We start from the raw sequence: 16,026 nt of genomic DNA, 5'->3' as shown, positions 1-16,026 counted from the left end.
CAGCATTCCTGGCCCCTACCCACTTGCTGGTACTCGCACCCCCCCCCCCCCCCCGTCATGACAGCCAAAAATGTCTCCAGGGCTGAGAGCCACTGGATTAGATGGAATAATTCCTAGAGCTCACACAGGATCAAGAACAGCGTGGTTCCCATCAGCCTTAATGGAAAGGCTTGTAATAGACGAGGTATCAGACCGAGCATTCCAAAAGGTATTGGACCCACCTAACAAAGCCTTAAAGCCAGGCTTGAAAGTATTTGTTTCCAAGTAACTTAACTGCGTCCCAGAACAAACTTAAAAATATTTGCAGGAACGGAAAAATATCCAACAGCTGACAAGATAAAATCCAGAGTGTCTGGCATTGAAAACTTACAAGGCTTAGGGGTGCCTGGGTGGCTCAGTCGGTGGAGTGTCCGACTTCAGCTCAGGTCATGATGTCGTGAGTCTGAGCCCCACGTCGGGCTCACTGCTCTGAGTGCACAGCCTGCTTTGAATTCTCTGTCTCCCTCTCTCTACGCCCTTCCCACTCTTGTGAGAAACAAACAAACAAACAAACCAGCTCTCTCTCAAAAATCAATATAACATTTAAAAAAAACGGTCAGCAGACTTAGAAAGAAACAGAAACTACAACTTACAACGGGGAGAAAAACCTCTCAACAGAACCAGATATGACATGTATGACAGAATCTGCAGACAAGGACACTGAAATAGCTGTTCTTTGAAGAACCAGAAAAGACTGAGCATGTGACGTAGACACACAGAAGATCTAAAAAAGAGCCAACTGAACCGGTGGAGAGGAGAACTATCATGTGTGACGTTAAAGCACACCGGATCAGACTACACGTTGCAAAAAAAAAGAAAAAAAAAAAAAAAGGACTAGTGAACTTGAGGACTGGCAATAGGAACCTTCCCAAATGCAGAGGCAAGTCCTGAAGACATCTGAGCAGAGCATCTCTGAGCTGCGGGGCGGCTCCAAGGAGCAACGGGAATCTGAAGAAGGGGCTCAGCAGAAAGGTTATCTGAAGACAGAATGGCCAAAAAATACCCAAATTTGAGGAAAACTGTAAGTCCGTATATCCAAGAAGTTCAAGGAACCCCAAGCCCAGAAATTGGAAGAAAACTGTACCAAGGCATGTTGTAAATTATTTTTTTTTACAACTAGTGATAAAGAGAAAATCTTAAAAGCTGCTAGAAAAAAGTGCACATTACATGCAAAAGAACAAAAGGTAAGAAGGAAAGCAGCGAGCCAGAAGACAGCAGAGCGGCCTCTGCAAAGCTCCAGCCTAGAATTCAAGACCCAGCAAAAATATCTTTCAAGAATGGAGGTGAAACACTCTTCCAGACATACAAGGGCCAAAAGAACCGCTCACTCGCAGATGAGCACCAAAGACGTTCCCTTTGTTTAGCAGAACAAGGACCCCATGGGGGGGTCTGGGTCCACGCAAAGCAGTGGACCAAGAATGGGAATTACATGGTAGGCGTCAGAAAAGACTTCTCTTTTAAAATGCTTTTAAAAGATAACGGACGATATGTATGTAAAGTAAACATGGTAAAACACAGCATGAATCTCAGAGCGCATGTAGAAGCCGTATTTATGGCATCAGCAAAATGTCCAAGAAAAGAGACCGGGAAGGTGCTGCCATGGGGGTCTCACCATGTGGGACACACTAGACCTCTAGATGCTTCAAGCTTGTGCTACGCCGACACGACACCACCTTCCACACGCAGCTACTCAACGCTACACTGAAGTAAAGTTAAAGAGAACTGAAGACTCCATTCCCCTGGTGCCGCAGCCACATTTCAGATGCTTCAACAGCCACCTGTGGCCAGCGACTGCCATGTCAGAGAACACAGATACAGAACATGTCTATCACAGCAGAAAGTTCTAGTGCGTAGCGCTGTCAGAAACCCTGAAGCAACAGTACACACGCTGCAAAAGAAAAGTTACCAGCCAAGAGAGGAGATAAACGGAATTAAAAAATAAAAGCAGAAAAAGAAAAAAAAAGGAAACAATGAACAAATACAAATAGCCAAATGATAGATTTAAACAAAGTCGTATCAGTAACCACACAAACGCAAAAGTAAAAACACCACGATTAAGGCAGAGACTGTCAAATAGGTGAAAGAGCAAGAACCAACTGAGTGCTTCCTACGAGAAACACGTTTTATTGACAAAATTTTTTAAATATTTATTTATTCTTGAGAGAGAGACAGAGTGTGAACAGGGGAGGGGCAGAGAGAGAGAGGGAGACACAGAATCCGAAGCAGGCTCCAGGCTCTGAGCTGTCAGCACAGAGCCCGACGTGGGGCTCAAACTCACGAACGATGAGATCATGACCTGAGCTGAAGTCGGACGGTCAACCGACTGAGCCCAGGTGCCCTGAGGAACACACTTTAAAGATAAAGTCATAAATGGGGTACGTGGGGGGGCTCAGTTGGTTGGGTGTCCGACTTCAGCTCAGGTCATGATCTTGCAGTTCGTGAGTTCGAGCCCCATTATCGGGCTCTGTGCTGACAGCTCAGAGCCTGGAGCGTGCTTTGGATTCTGCGTCTCTCTCTCTGCCCCCCACCCCCACCCCCCACTCACTCTCTCTCTCTTCCTCGAAAATAAACATTAAAACATTTTTTTAAAAAAGACTTAAAAAAAAAAAAGGTAAAATCATAAACAGGTTAAAAGTAGGACAAAAGAAACACCATGTTAACACTGATCAGAAACAAGTTGCATAAGCTACACGAGTATCACACAGAGTAGATTCCAGAACCAAGAACACCAGGAATAAAGTGAGACGTTTCATGCCGAAAAAGGGGCTAACCAATGAAGATGACATGGTAACCATGAATATTTCTGCCCCTAATTACAGAGCTGCGATACAGGAAGTAAAGACCGATGGCCTGGCATGGACAAACAGACACGTGTCTACGGCTATGAGTGAGACTTGCCTCTCCAGAAGTGGTGGGACAGGAGACAGACGTCAATTAGGACACAGAAGATCTCAACAACACTACTGACCAACACACCCTGATTTTTACAGAATAACCCACTACTAATGGCACAAAGCATGTTCTTTTCAAGTGTGCAAGAAATACTTAGCAAAATAGATATTTTAAGCTATGAAACAAATGTCAATAAACATAAAAGAGAGCAAATGAAACCAAGTAAGCAGAGAAAAGAAGATAGTAAGAATCAGAGCAGATATCAATGAAAAAAAAAATAGAAACAATAAAATTAAAAGCTGACTCTCTGAAAAGATTAGTAAAAATTTATAAACTTCTAACCAGAATGATCAGGAAAAAAGAGGTGCAAATTACACTATAAACAACTTCATGCAAATAAATTAGCTTAAATAGTAACAAAGTCCTTTAAAAAAAAAAAACCCACAAAAGCTCACTCAAGGAAGAAGCTGATTTGCCCTATCACCACTAAAGAAATAGAATTCCTAATAAAAAATCTTCCCACAAAGAAAACTGAGCTGATCGCCTTGCTGGTAAATTCTGTCAGAGATTTAAGGAATGAGTAGTACCACTCCTACATACACACTCGCAGGAAAATAAAGAGGAGGGGACACCCCAACCCATTCCAGGAGGCTCACACTACACGCGAATCAACACAGGACAAAAGTGTCACAAGAAAACCACACTACAGACCAACGTGCCTCGTGAACACAGATGAACGCGTGTGCACACACGTGAGTGCTATCAGAGGAACAGAAGGCTGATCTCACGTCTGGAAAATCAAAGGAATTCACCACGTGAACAGACTGAAGAAAGAAAACCACACGATCCTCACAACAGAGGCAGAAAAAGCAGCTGAAACTCACGAGATGGACCATTTTCAGGCGGACAAGTTAGCGCACCGAGCACATTCACGGTGTGGTGCAGCCACCTGTGATGACACCCTGACCCGGTCGGCACTGCCTCCCCCGGCCCCCTTCTTCCGGCCCCTGGCTGGAAGGCAGCCCACCAGCCTCCGTGGCCAGGTGTCTTGTGACACACAGCCATGCAGTGTGGGACTCCTCCTGTGTAGCATCAGTAGGTGAGCTGAGGAACACGCTCACATGGCGACGACACAGCCCTAAGAAACAGGGACACAGCAGTACCAACTGTGACAGATGTGACCTCACCTCACGGCGCTGAATCCCAGGTGTGGGTATGGCCGCTTCCTCCTGGAGGCCCCCCGGGGAGAAGCATGTCCTCCTGCCCGTTCTTCTCCGAGAAGAGCCACATCCCCGCCATCACGGGCCAACCGGCCCGTCCACCTCCCGGGGTCCGACCCTCCTGGTGTCCTCCCTCAAGGACCCCTGGGCTCCACTGGGTCACCTGGAAAATCCAAGGTCATCTCCCCCACCTGCCGAGTCCCCTCGACCACGTGAGGTGACCCAGGTCAGAGGTGCCGGTGTGAATCGTGGACATCTTTCGGGAGCCGTTCTTCTGTCTACCACACAGACGGATCTCAAACCAAAATAACTACGCCGAGTTAGAGGGCCAAAGAAAAAGAATACTAGGGTTCTGTTTCTAGCATTCCAAAAAGGAAACAAAGATCTGGCGACAGAAAGTGGAGCACGTGAAGCAGAGAGATGGGGGGGGGGCACACAGAAATGCTGGGGGGACAGACGCATCCCTCATCTGGACCGCGGTGGCACCGTGTGCTCATCGGAGCATGTGCCCACACTCACGCGGGCTGCAGGGATGCTGACCAAGGGCACGTCTCACGGGCAGTTACATGACTAAACAGACCACACCCGCGACACAAGTCTGGAACCTTCAGCCTCACAGCGCTTTTCACAACGGGTACCATCAATGTTATCGCGTGTGTTTTCATCTGCGAACTTCTGCCTTCGTGAGGAAGGTCCCTTCCCGGTGCCCGGGCTCACGTGAAGGGGAGTCAGGGACACACAGGCTCTCATGATGGTCCAGTCACTTGGCTTCAGGGCGTGCCCCCTCCCCCCAACTATTTCTACGGCCAGCCTGCTGCCACGGAACCTAGTTCAGACCCGGAACTCATTATGGATACTACAACGCCTTCCTAACAAGCTTCCCCGCCTCCAGTTTGCGGCCCGCTCCCTCCACGCTCTGCAACACCGGCCCCTCCAAGCGGCCATGCCAGCGGCCCAGCCACGCAGGGCTGTCCCACCTGCCCCGGTGTCTCCATGTGCTACTCACCATATGTGGCCTCTCTCTCCCTCTTCCAGAAGGCTAGCAAGTCTGGGAGGGGGGGCCCCTCCGACCCGTGCCTCCCGAACGCACGCCACGGCACCGCGGGAGCCTCCCCTGCCCGGCCACTGGGGGCCCAGAGCCTCGCGGGAAGGAAGGGCCCACTACCCCTAGGGGCATCTGCTCTGGTTCAGACAACCGCTCCCCAGGTCCCTGCTTCCCCCTAAACCTTCTTTCCTCTGCGCACAGCCCCACGTCCACCTGTCCTCCCCTGCTGCACGTGCTCAGCGCACATAAGGGCGCCCTCCGGCTGCTGTCTGGTCTCCCCGTCATCACCTGGACACCGCACAGCCTCGTGGACCCCCGAACCCCGTGGGAAGTGCCCTCCTGTACACCGGGCAAGCGCTCTCCCCACCAAGCAGATGGACACTTTCCTTTTGCCTGGATTTGGTTTCCATGTGCTCACAGGCATGTGTCCCCTGTCCCTGGGCTCCTCGGTGCCACCCCTCCCCTGCAGGGGCCCCGCTCCGGGTCTGGCTTCAGCCACCACCTCTAACAGTGGACAGGCTGGACAAGACTTCCTCCGGGAGCCACCAATGGGCCTGAGCACAAGGCAGCACCACGGCACCTGGCAAGGGCGGCAGCTGTGTGGCCCTGCCGTCCCGGCTCTGGTCCCCCCGCCCTGGTCCCGATGGCTGCAGGGCCTTCCCACACGTGACGCCTTCCCAGCTGCTGAGAGTCTGACCCTGAGGGAAAGCCACGCCAAGCAGAGACAGGCTGGGCTGCCGGCGTCCCCACAACTAGTGTCGGCGGCAGGGGGACCTGTCTCCCATGAACTGGAAATTCCCAGCCAACTGTGGCAGAAAATGAACCCGGGTAGGGCTCCCCCTGATTCCGTCAGAAAACTCAAGTTTTTTCTCAGTGAAGAGTATTTTCTCAGACCCTTTCCCTACCTCTGCGAGTAACGGCTGAAAAGTCAGAATGTCGATTTTTTGTTCCACACATTTCTTAAGTCTATCTGGTATTGGATACTGTGGAAGGAAACTTGGAAGTTGTCGTCTTGAGTTCCTTAAAAAAAGAAATTCCCAAGTCAAAAGTAATTCTTAATCACCCACACGTTTTCCACCAGCCCTTTTCACCAGACGCCCTTGTCCACTTCAGAAAGGCTAAAGGTCATCCAGTAACCGAAACTAACACGTGGACTGCTGGTGTCCATCCGTAGTCTGCAAACTCAGCTGCTTTGGGGCCCTTTCTCTCCCTGGGCCCTCTCTTGTCCTCAAGAGGAGAGGGGCTGCAGCACCCAAGGGCCCCTCGGATCCCGTGAGTCTGAAAACAGCCGCTCTTAAGCTTCCACTCAGCTAGCTCTTCTGCCACTCCGAGCCTGTCAACGCCAGAACCACCCCCGCACTGCTGCAGGACCACACGTTCGGTAGAGGCTGCTCTGATGGGCCCCGCCTTTCTGGTTTCAGCCTGGAGCTTCTCTGGGGAAACAAGCCTCGGCTCGTCCCGGAGAGGACGGTGCGCAGGTGTCACCGAAGCCGGCCACCGCCAGGATGAGGAACATCACTGCTGCCATAGGGGAGTCTGATAGAGAATGACCAGGAAGGAAGCAGCTGGAAGAAGGGACAGTTGGAAAGAAGACAGGGTCACACGGGAGGTCCGGTGAATCTTCGATGCCAGGCTGTCCAGCTGCGTGAAGTGAAGAAAGGCACTGGGCACTCCTCCCTCATTCCAAGTCCTGCTTCCAGCTCAGGCCTGAGCGCAGAGGGTGGGACACCCGTACCCCTGCCTCCTTACTCCACAAACGGTCACCTCGGTTGTACGTCCCTGTAGCTAGGCTCTGGACGGGAAGGCTGCTTAGAGAGAAGCTCTGTGGCCGAAAGGCCCCTGGAAGCGCCAGAGCCACCAGCAGCAGCACCGGAAAGGGCCGCCACCTCCCAGCTGAGACACGGGTTGTGGCAGGAGCTCCATCAAAGCACGGTGCGAAGTACACGTCAAAAGTGGAGGCGTTCGGTAAGTGACAGCAAAGGATTAACTACGCACACGGACAGCATAAAGGGGACAGGATCCTCACCACACACACATTTAGATAAAAGGCCTGAACAGTGTCACAACTTGGCCTCAAAATGCACGCTGAGTTAACAAAACATGTCTGTTTACAGCCTAAAACGGTTGGGAACTCCGCTGAGAAGGTCCTGGCACAAAGAGGCCCTCAACAGACTGGCTAAGCAAACACAGACAATGCCATTCTGGGCGGGGAGCAAAGGTGGCAGGACGTGCGTGGTGGGGTGGTGGGCAGGTGCAGGTACTGGGAGTTCCAGGAGGCCCACGCCAACCAGGACACTCTGGGTCACTACCTTGCCAACAGGAAACCAGTGTCTCCTGGTTTAGAGACACTCCCACACAGCAAACAGGGAAGCAGCTGATCAGGGGACTGTTGGTCTAGTTCATTCCTCTAGTTAAAGCCAAATGATAACTAGAAAGTTGCCTGGCGTACCACTAGGTGACAATCTGGGGTTCTTAAACGTTCCTATAATTAAGGCCCTATCATTCAGGATGTTTTCCTGCCTGTAGGCTATGGTAACTGCTCTCGTGTTCCACGTTCCATCCCCAGAACATGTCCTTTCCACGACCAATGGTTCTTACTCCTTACTGATCGCTACTGATCACTCCATGTTGGAAACTATGCCTTTTACATATCTCACCTCATTTAATCTTTGTAACCAAGTGAGGGAGAGACTATCGTTTTATGAATGAGACTGAGGTTCAGAAAGGCTAAGAAACGAGCCCAAGGTCACACAGCACCTTGGTGGCAGTGCTGGATTCAAATAATGATAGAACCCCAAAGCCAACCACATACTACTCTAATAGTTTTTTTCTTTAGTCTGCAAATTAGCAACATCCTTAACACCTTACCTTAAATTGTTACTGGGCAAAAATGTGACCTGAAATTCAGGGTTTTCTAATATCAGAAGGGAAATACCCGTTACTCCAGGAACTCTGGGCAGGACCGAGGTTAAACCTGTCAGTTCCTACAGCGGGGGTGGGGGGGTGGGGGGGTGTCTTCACATCACTGAGCAGAGTCGGGAATCGTCCTCACATCCCAGTCCGATTTTCTGGCACCAAACTTCAAAACAATCTGCTTTGTGGAGATTTCTGGGTCCAGCAGCAGCAGACGGAGCACGCTGTCCCGTAGCACTTTCTGGAAGCGTCTCCCCCAGTCCCTGCCTGGGCGGTCGCCCACCAGCCACACCTTGTGGCCCCCTTGCTGACGGGTGCCTCTGGGTGCCCGTGTGGGATGCGGGATGTCTCAGCAGCCAGGCTGGGCTGCTGGGAACAGAGGAAGCTGGGGGGGTGGGGAGCAGCCGGGGTGGAGTTGGGGGCGGAGGGGGGCACAGCCTACTACTCTGTCCTCACACTGTAGAGCCATTCCACAGGCAAAACTTGAAGAGCATCGCGGAAACACACCCCTCCCCCAAGTAAGGCGACTGAAAGAGGCGCCCGCCACAGTGCCCCACCCCGCTCTCCAACAACACAGCAGCCACACGCGTCTCTCACACCCCACGAGCGCACTGTGGATCCTGAGGCCTTTTCTGCTCACGGTACCTTTTCTGTGTGGTCACAACAACTGTAGTTTTTGTGGATGTTAACGTGGGAGAAGTTTTAGACTTCTTCCAGGAAAACGGTTCTCGGACGGCTATTAGAGACTCCTCCCCGCTGACCACGTTCACCTCCAGGAACCTCCCGATCGTGAAGCTGGAGAAGCAGAGCAGGAGGAGCTCCCTGCAGCGGCCTGGGCTCCTTGAGAAGACAAAACGCATCAGGGTTGTGCTCAGGAGACAAGCGGGCCTGACGGAGTTTCCCTTCGTGCGCGTGTGTGACACGGGCTACGAAACCACGGTCACCCCTAGTTTTTACTAATTCTTCTCAAAGGAAAAAAGGAACTTTCAGAAGAAAGGAACATATCATTTTCCTATGATCAAATCAGCCACATAAGCTGTAATTCTCAAACTTGAGAACAACAGGAAAGACAGTGTCGTCAAGTTTTAATCAGAACACGTACAACGTTACCAGCAATCTTGTTTTCACTCTGCTTTCTGCCCAATCTCCTCCTGCTGCTGTAATTCAGGTTCTACTGGACGCTCCACACATTGTGCTCACCTACTGCCTTTTCACAGATCCCTTATCATCACATTAAAGGGATCCTTTAACGTGGTGGCACCACATACCGCTGACTGAAGGGCAATCTGTGTGAATGGTCAGTCATCCGTGGGTTTGAAGCAAGGTGGCGGTTTTTTTTTTTTGTTTGTTTTGTTTTTAATTTTTTTTTCAACGTTGTTTATTTATTTTTGGGACAGAGAGAGAGACAGAGCATGAACGGGGGAGGGTCAGAGAGAGAGGGAGACACAGAATCGGAAACAGGCTCCAGGCTCCGAGCCATCGGCCCAGAGCCCGACGCGGGGCTCGAACTCACGGACCGCGAGATCGTGACCTGGCTGAAGTCGGACGCTTAACCGACTGCGCCACCCAGGCGCCCCGCAAGGTGGCGGTTTAATCAGAGTCACATTTTAATGACGACGACGATGATTTATTTATTTTAAGAGAGACTGCACACGCACAAGTGGGGGAAGGGCAGAGAGACAGGGAGAGAGAGAATCCCAAGCAGGCTCCAGGCTGTTGGCGCAGAGCCCTATGCGAGGCTTGATCTCACGATCCTGGGATTGTGACCTGAGCTTAGATCAAGCGTTGGACGCTTAACTCACTGACCCACCCAGGTGCTCCCAGAGTTCCATTTTAGAAAAGATTTAGAATTAGCAACGTAGAGGACTACTGAGAAAGGAAGAGGCCTGCAGCCCAGATGCCCAGCTGGTGGGACCGGCGGGCGGTGGGGAGCAAGCAGGCAGGGTTGGGGAGCTCAGGATTAGGGAAAGGAGGCAGAGGAGGAGAAGGACCCTCAGGCTCACCTGCCTGCTGCATGCAGCCTGCACAGGGAGGGAGGCCTCAGCCCCCTGCCCCAGGAGCCTGCATCGGGGCCAGCTGCCCAGGTGGAGGTGGAGGTGGAGGTGGAGGGCAAGAAGGCCTCAGCCGAGGGAGCAGGAGTGTGAGGGGAGGGGAGGAGCAGAGGCTGAGAGTGCACAACAGGACCGAGGGTCAGAAGCCGGGTGAATGGGGTGGGGGCAGCGGGTCAGGCTTGGGGAGCAACTCCTCGGGTCGGTGAACTCACTAAAGCCATTTTCTCCCCACTGATTTTTCTCAAGGTTTTGTCTCATCAAAATAGTTAGGAATATTCTATAACCTCCAACCTACAAGTATCACACAGGAAATCTACAGAGACGAATGTACAAATGTTCCCAAAGTAAACTCCCTCCCAACCCTCCAGCCACGTACTTTGCATCACATACAATCACGATGAGGGTTTTTCCACCTGGAGGGATGAGCCCTCCGGGTGCCAGCTCCGTCGCCTGCTTCCTTGGTATTGCCTTTTCTTTGTCTCCGTTTTCTCCTTTACAGGTACAGTCATCTGGGAGATGGAATTTAAACCAAAATTAGATCAAGGGGTAGGCTGCTCCTGACAGCAGGTGCTCGCGGAAACGAACGCTCACCACAGACAGGCACGCACACAGCCAAAGCACCAGACAGCAGCGGACAGCGGGCAGCCTTTCCCGAGTTCAGAACCATTCACGGGAACCAGCACGTCTGAAGCACTTGTGGGATCTGTCGAGCTATTTCTGCTCTTCTCCTCAGCCACAAAACATCACAGAAGAGCCCAGAACCAAAAAGCTCGCAGTATAATCCGTTGCACCGGCTGGAGTGCTCTGGCCACTCGGGCCCCTGGCCCCCCCAAGAGCAGCTTCACTGTCACGCGGGCCCAGCAGGGGACACAGGCAGCCAAGCCCCAGCCGGCCAAACACGGTAACAGGGGAAACGTCTACCTGGAGAGATGTCTCCGTTGCTCACCAAACTGCTCTCTGACGCCTGAGAGGTTTTGTTCTTTTGGTGGCTGTCTAGAAACGTAATATATTTATCTGAAAAATTCTTCTTCTCAGGAATAGGAACAAGAGACCCTGCCGGGCATGTCTGGCCTTTATCCAGCATTTCAAATCTGAATTGTTTAGCTTTATCCCAGCCAGCCAGTTTACAGCTGACTAAGTTTTGAGGAATGTCTCCTTTATTCCTGGAAAAAGAAAATGAGCCATGAACACAGATAAGATCCTGAAGCTAAAATAATCAGCTACCATAAGACACAGAATTCAATCTGATGGATGAGAGATGACTGTAAATACCTTTGAAAGTAAAAAGAACATTTCAGGCTGAAAAACTAAAAGATTTCCATAAAGGAAAAAATGAACAAAGTAAAGTTGGTTCTACAGAAATCCTTTAAAAAATTTTTTTAAATATTTATTTTTGAGAGACAGCACATGAGTCGGGGGGCAGGGGGGCGGGGGAGCAGGGGAGGGGCAGAGAGATTGGGAGACAGCGGATCTGAAATGGGCTCCACGCTGACAGCACAGAGCACGACATGGGGCTTGAACTCACGAACCATGAGATCATAACCTGAGCCGAAGTCAGATGCTTAACCAAATGAGCCACCCAAGCGCCCCTATTCTACAGAAATTCTTAAATCACAATTTAAAACCCGTTAAACGTAATTTTATTTGAGTGCTAAACTTACTCTATCCAGATCACCATATTTTTACTTTCTCCTTCTTTTAACGTTCCAAAATTTGTCAACCTCGTGACTTCGATGTCACCTTTGTTCTTCAGTAAAAGTGTTCCACAGAACTCCTCGGCAGTCTCTTCAAAGGCAGAGGAGTCCCTGCAGAGAGCACCCATAGAACAGCATCACTGTGGCAGGCGTCCTGAAGCACCATTCCCCCTTCTCCCCAGCACCCAGGGAACTGGGATGGGGAAGACAGCAGGAGGAGCTGCATCCGGAGAGCAGAAGCTCGGCCTTTGCGCTCATCAACTGGGACTGTCTTTCGGACATTCAACTGGGCAGGCAGACTGTGGGTGTGAGTGGGGAGCCCACACGGGCCAACGCTGTGGAATGGAGTCCAGCTCACGGAGGGAACCCACACACACAGAGCCTTGATGCCCCGTGCTGCCCCCAGCAGCCTCTTCTCTGGGCACAGGAAACCTGAGTGGGGTGACAGCACCTAAACTCTCCCAACTCTCCCAGGGCAGAAACACAGGTCTTCTCTGTCCAAGGCAGTACTCCTGGGGCTAGAACAGAGCTGGGCACACAGAGGGCATTTGTTGAGCTTGTGAAGGGCGGGACATTCGTCTGTTACAAACTCGGGAAACGGGCACTGACTGCCCACTGGCTGTGAGTTCCCCGGGATCCAGCAAATTCCCTTCATCCACCGCTCACCTGCTGACCCCCCGCTCTGACCAGCGTCAGCAACGAAGGGGGGACACTTCCCTTGCCTGTGAAAAATGACTATTTGAGGAGGTCAACGGTCAAGGGAGAAGCCTCACGCGATCCGTCTGGGATTAGAGGGACCCTCCCCAAGGAGAATGAGCACCCCCAGACCTACATCTGAGTCCACTGCAGCCTGGGGGCCACTTGAGGAGACTCCCCAGAAACTGACCACCCACAGCCGGGGAGCCCACTGGTGGTGCCCCTGCCCACTCAACGATGCTAGTCCACACCCACTGTGAGCCACCACTCCCCTCCAAAACAGAGCAAATCGGTAAGCCACAAGGCATGTTAAAAAGTAAATGTTTAAAAAAAACCCAGATTGGGCAATAAGAATCTAGAAGAAGAGACAAACCGTAAGTCACTGCAATGAATATACTTGACCCTGAGGCCTAAGATGGCAACTGCTTTCTGTCGACGATCAGTCGTGGGCCGGACCGGTCACCATCCTACAACCCTCCTGTGCCCAGGGCAATCAGGAGCCTAGTTCAATGCAGTGTTGTTTGCAAGCATTTCTGAGCTTAAACGAAGAGCCAGGGAAGCGCCTGTTTTTACGATATGGGTGTTTCCTTAAATTGGGCGGTGGCTCCAAGTGACCAGTTGCCCACTCCTGCCCCAGGGCTTTGGGCTGCTGCCTGGTGGGAGCAGGACAGAGCTAGCAGGAGGCCCGAGAGCCCAACTCAGATGCGGGCGGGAACCGCTCTCTTCTCGTGGCACCGACCCCAGGCAGCGAGTCCTGCCTGTCTCATGCTCGCACCACCGGGTCCATCAGAGGGAGCTGACACTAGAACTCCTGTGCCTCCCAGGCCTTCTTGGGCTGTGAGAGGAGGTGAGGGCAATGCGTCTGGCTTCACTGCCCCGCAGGTAGGCCTGAGCCATTCTCCAGCGGGAAGCAGGGTCCGGTGGGGCAGGGGAACGGGGGGGGGGGGGGCACTGAGCGGCCAAGGGTGACAGTGACTGCTAGATAGGGTGGGGCAAGGTTCCCACATGGCGGAGTCTCCCCACCCCACACATCTCCACAGCCTTGAGCCAGGCGGTCCATCCTCCTGAGTGCCACGTGCCATCCGTGACCCAGTGGCACTCCCCGCGGTGCTGCTCCTCACAGTCCCCACACGTGCCCCACTCCCGAGGTGCCCGGACAGAGGCAGGTGCTCAGCGCAGAGCAGGACACAGGACACAAATTCCTTCCGGCATAGAACCTGCATTCTAAGTTTATACTCTAAGAGAGGATAAACAGAATCACTAAGGGACACGTAGAGCAAGCTCACTGGAGGTTAAGTGCTAAGGAGAGAAAGCGGCCAGAGGACAGGGCAGGAGGCAGGGCAGGGCTGCCATTTACACTGGGAGCTCAGGGGAGGCCCCACTGTGTGTCATACACACACGTGGACAAGGTGGGAGGTTACTGGGGCCATAGAATGAAAGAAATTCAACAATTCTAAGAACCTACTATGTTCAACACTTTAAAAAAAAACAAACGCCAACCTGTGAAAGACGAACAAAAGATTTAAGAACCCACCAGACTGTGAACACTGCCAATAAGACTAAGAGTTAAGAAGGAACCATTAACTCGAACTTCAATCAGACACAGAGACCGCTGAAAACCTTCCAGAAGATACTCTCCCTTTAACTACCCACTTCAGGATTTGGACAGGCTATGACCTGAGGTTATTCAAGCAACTCTTAAAATACACTTATATTGGGCCTCTCCCTTCCCAGAGAAGAAAGCCATTTCCCCATTACCGTCTTTTCACTGGGGTCATGCACAGGGCTCTCCAGACGTAGCATGACTGGCTGCTCTCCACCACCACGGCACTGACCATGTCATGTCTTCGAGGCACATATCCTTCAGCAAGTTTCAGAGAGTCCAAGGTGAAAAAGACGCTGTCGTCTATCACCCCGTTTTTCCCACAGAGGCTAGAAATGCAGACCTGTGAGCACAGCAGCAGACAGCTGTTCAGACGTGTGCGTGCCGGGGGCCTCCCTCCAAGACCAGAAACACTTGTTGAACCGAGGGGCAACACCTTCCCTGGACCCCACTGTAGACCAAGTCCAACCTCTGGCAGGGGTGGGGGGGCTGGTCTCAGAGAAGCAAAGCCATGATGATTTCATGAACGTGGAAGGACCCCGGAGCCAAGGCCGAGGCAGCACGGTGGGAGCGTGTCAGGCAGCACCCTCAGCCCCAGTGTCCAGTGGCCAAGCACACCCGCTGTCACGGGCAGGCGCCAGTCCCGCACCCACCCCACTCAGTCCCAGTGGTCACACTTTCACATGCTGTGTCAACTACAGAGCTCAGAGTTTCACGGGATGAGTGAGCCAGGCGACCTCCAATTACGTCCCCGCGGAAACCAGTGCTCTCGGCAGGGAAACGGGGGCTTTTTGGCCAAGACTGAGCCTTACTTAGCTTGACTTCCCAACGCACCCAGGAGAAGCCTGGGCTGTGGAAACGCAGGAAGATGAGGGCAAGCGAGGGCCAACACCTACCCTGTCCACGCGCTTGTACCTCAGCGGCTTCACGGAGATGGCCTCGCTGATCCAGGTGCCTGGCCGGATCCAGTACTCTGCCTCCACCCAGTCTCCCTTGCAGGGCTCGAAACCTGCAAGCAGGGAAACCATGGTGCTTACTCAGTAATGCTGGTAATTATCAATGTGTGCAATTCATTCTGAAGTTCTGATTCACTGAAACCAGTTCCGTCCTCTCTAACGAGCAGTTTACCAATCTTAGTTCTCATCTAGGTTCACCCACTTGAACGGAGCAGACGATGTTACAAGACCAACCTTTCCGCAGCTTTACCTTCTCTTGCCTGCGAGGGCGAGGGCAGGGAAATCGGGGAGGGCTGTGGCCAGCGCGGTCACACACCTGGGCCGTACGGTCTCAGGATCCTATCTGCTTTCAGATGGCGCCCACTGTTTTCAGAAGTATTACTAACGACTGCAGCAAAACAAGCTGAGCAGCAGATTTCTTACACCTCCAGCTTCTAGGGAGGGCAGGCACATGTGTGGTTTCTCTAGTAGGTGGGCACGCCTCTGTGCCAACTCTTTCCAGAAACAGTGTGAGTCCCCTCCCCGTCAGGTACACACAGAGTACTCGGTGACAAAGGGAAGTGTGCTCAGACCTGAGAGTTGGGGAGCACTCTGTGCCCCTGCCAGATCCCGGGTGTGCCAGGTAGCTGTGCTGTGGCCTGCAGGACGTAAGGTGCCACTGGGCCACAACTGGCAGGGTGGGTGGGAATGTTGGGGAACTGTAGGTTCAGTGACATGACATGGCTTAACCTTCCTGAGGTAAAACACAAGTGGTCTGAACAGGTTTGCTATGATGCTTGGTGTAAAGCTACTACCGATTAGAACCTTTTTGTTACTTTGCAATAAGTACTTCTTTTAAAAATATTTCATTTTTTTAAGTAGGCTCCACCCCCAACGTGGGGTTCAAACTCATGACCCCAAGATCAAGAGTCACACGC

General features: G+C 52.2%; 1 protein-coding gene across 3 annotated transcripts in view; it reads right to left on the bottom strand.

Moving 5' to 3' along the window:
- Window positions 1–16,026, bottom strand: part of MOV10L1 (Mov10 like RISC complex RNA helicase 1) — a 73,048-nt gene that overhangs the window by 38,914 nt on the left and 18,108 nt on the right. For all 3 annotated transcript variants that reach the window (XM_049626549.1, XM_049626547.1, XM_049626548.1), the window contains exons 4-10: window positions 15,050–15,162; window positions 14,309–14,496; window positions 11,822–11,965; window positions 11,082–11,323; window positions 10,537–10,669; window positions 8,755–8,949; window positions 6,102–6,216 (exon numbers count right to left, since the gene is read on the bottom strand). In XM_049626549.1, the coding sequence (XP_049482506.1) occupies window positions 6,102–6,216; window positions 8,755–8,949; window positions 10,537–10,669; window positions 11,082–11,323; window positions 11,822–11,965; window positions 14,309–14,496; window positions 15,050–15,162 (1,130 nt within the window). The remainder of the gene's footprint in view (window positions 1–6,101; window positions 6,217–8,754; window positions 8,950–10,536; window positions 10,670–11,081; window positions 11,324–11,821; window positions 11,966–14,308; window positions 14,497–15,049; window positions 15,163–16,026) is intronic.

The sequence above is a fragment of the Panthera uncia genome, chromosome B4, assembly GCF_023721935.1.
Source record: "Panthera uncia isolate 11264 chromosome B4, Puncia_PCG_1.0, whole genome shotgun sequence".
Classification (NCBI taxonomy): domain Eukaryota; kingdom Metazoa; phylum Chordata; class Mammalia; order Carnivora; family Felidae; genus Panthera; species Panthera uncia.
Note: the sequence above shows the minus strand (reverse complement) of the source record. Positions and strands in the feature narration are given on the sequence as shown.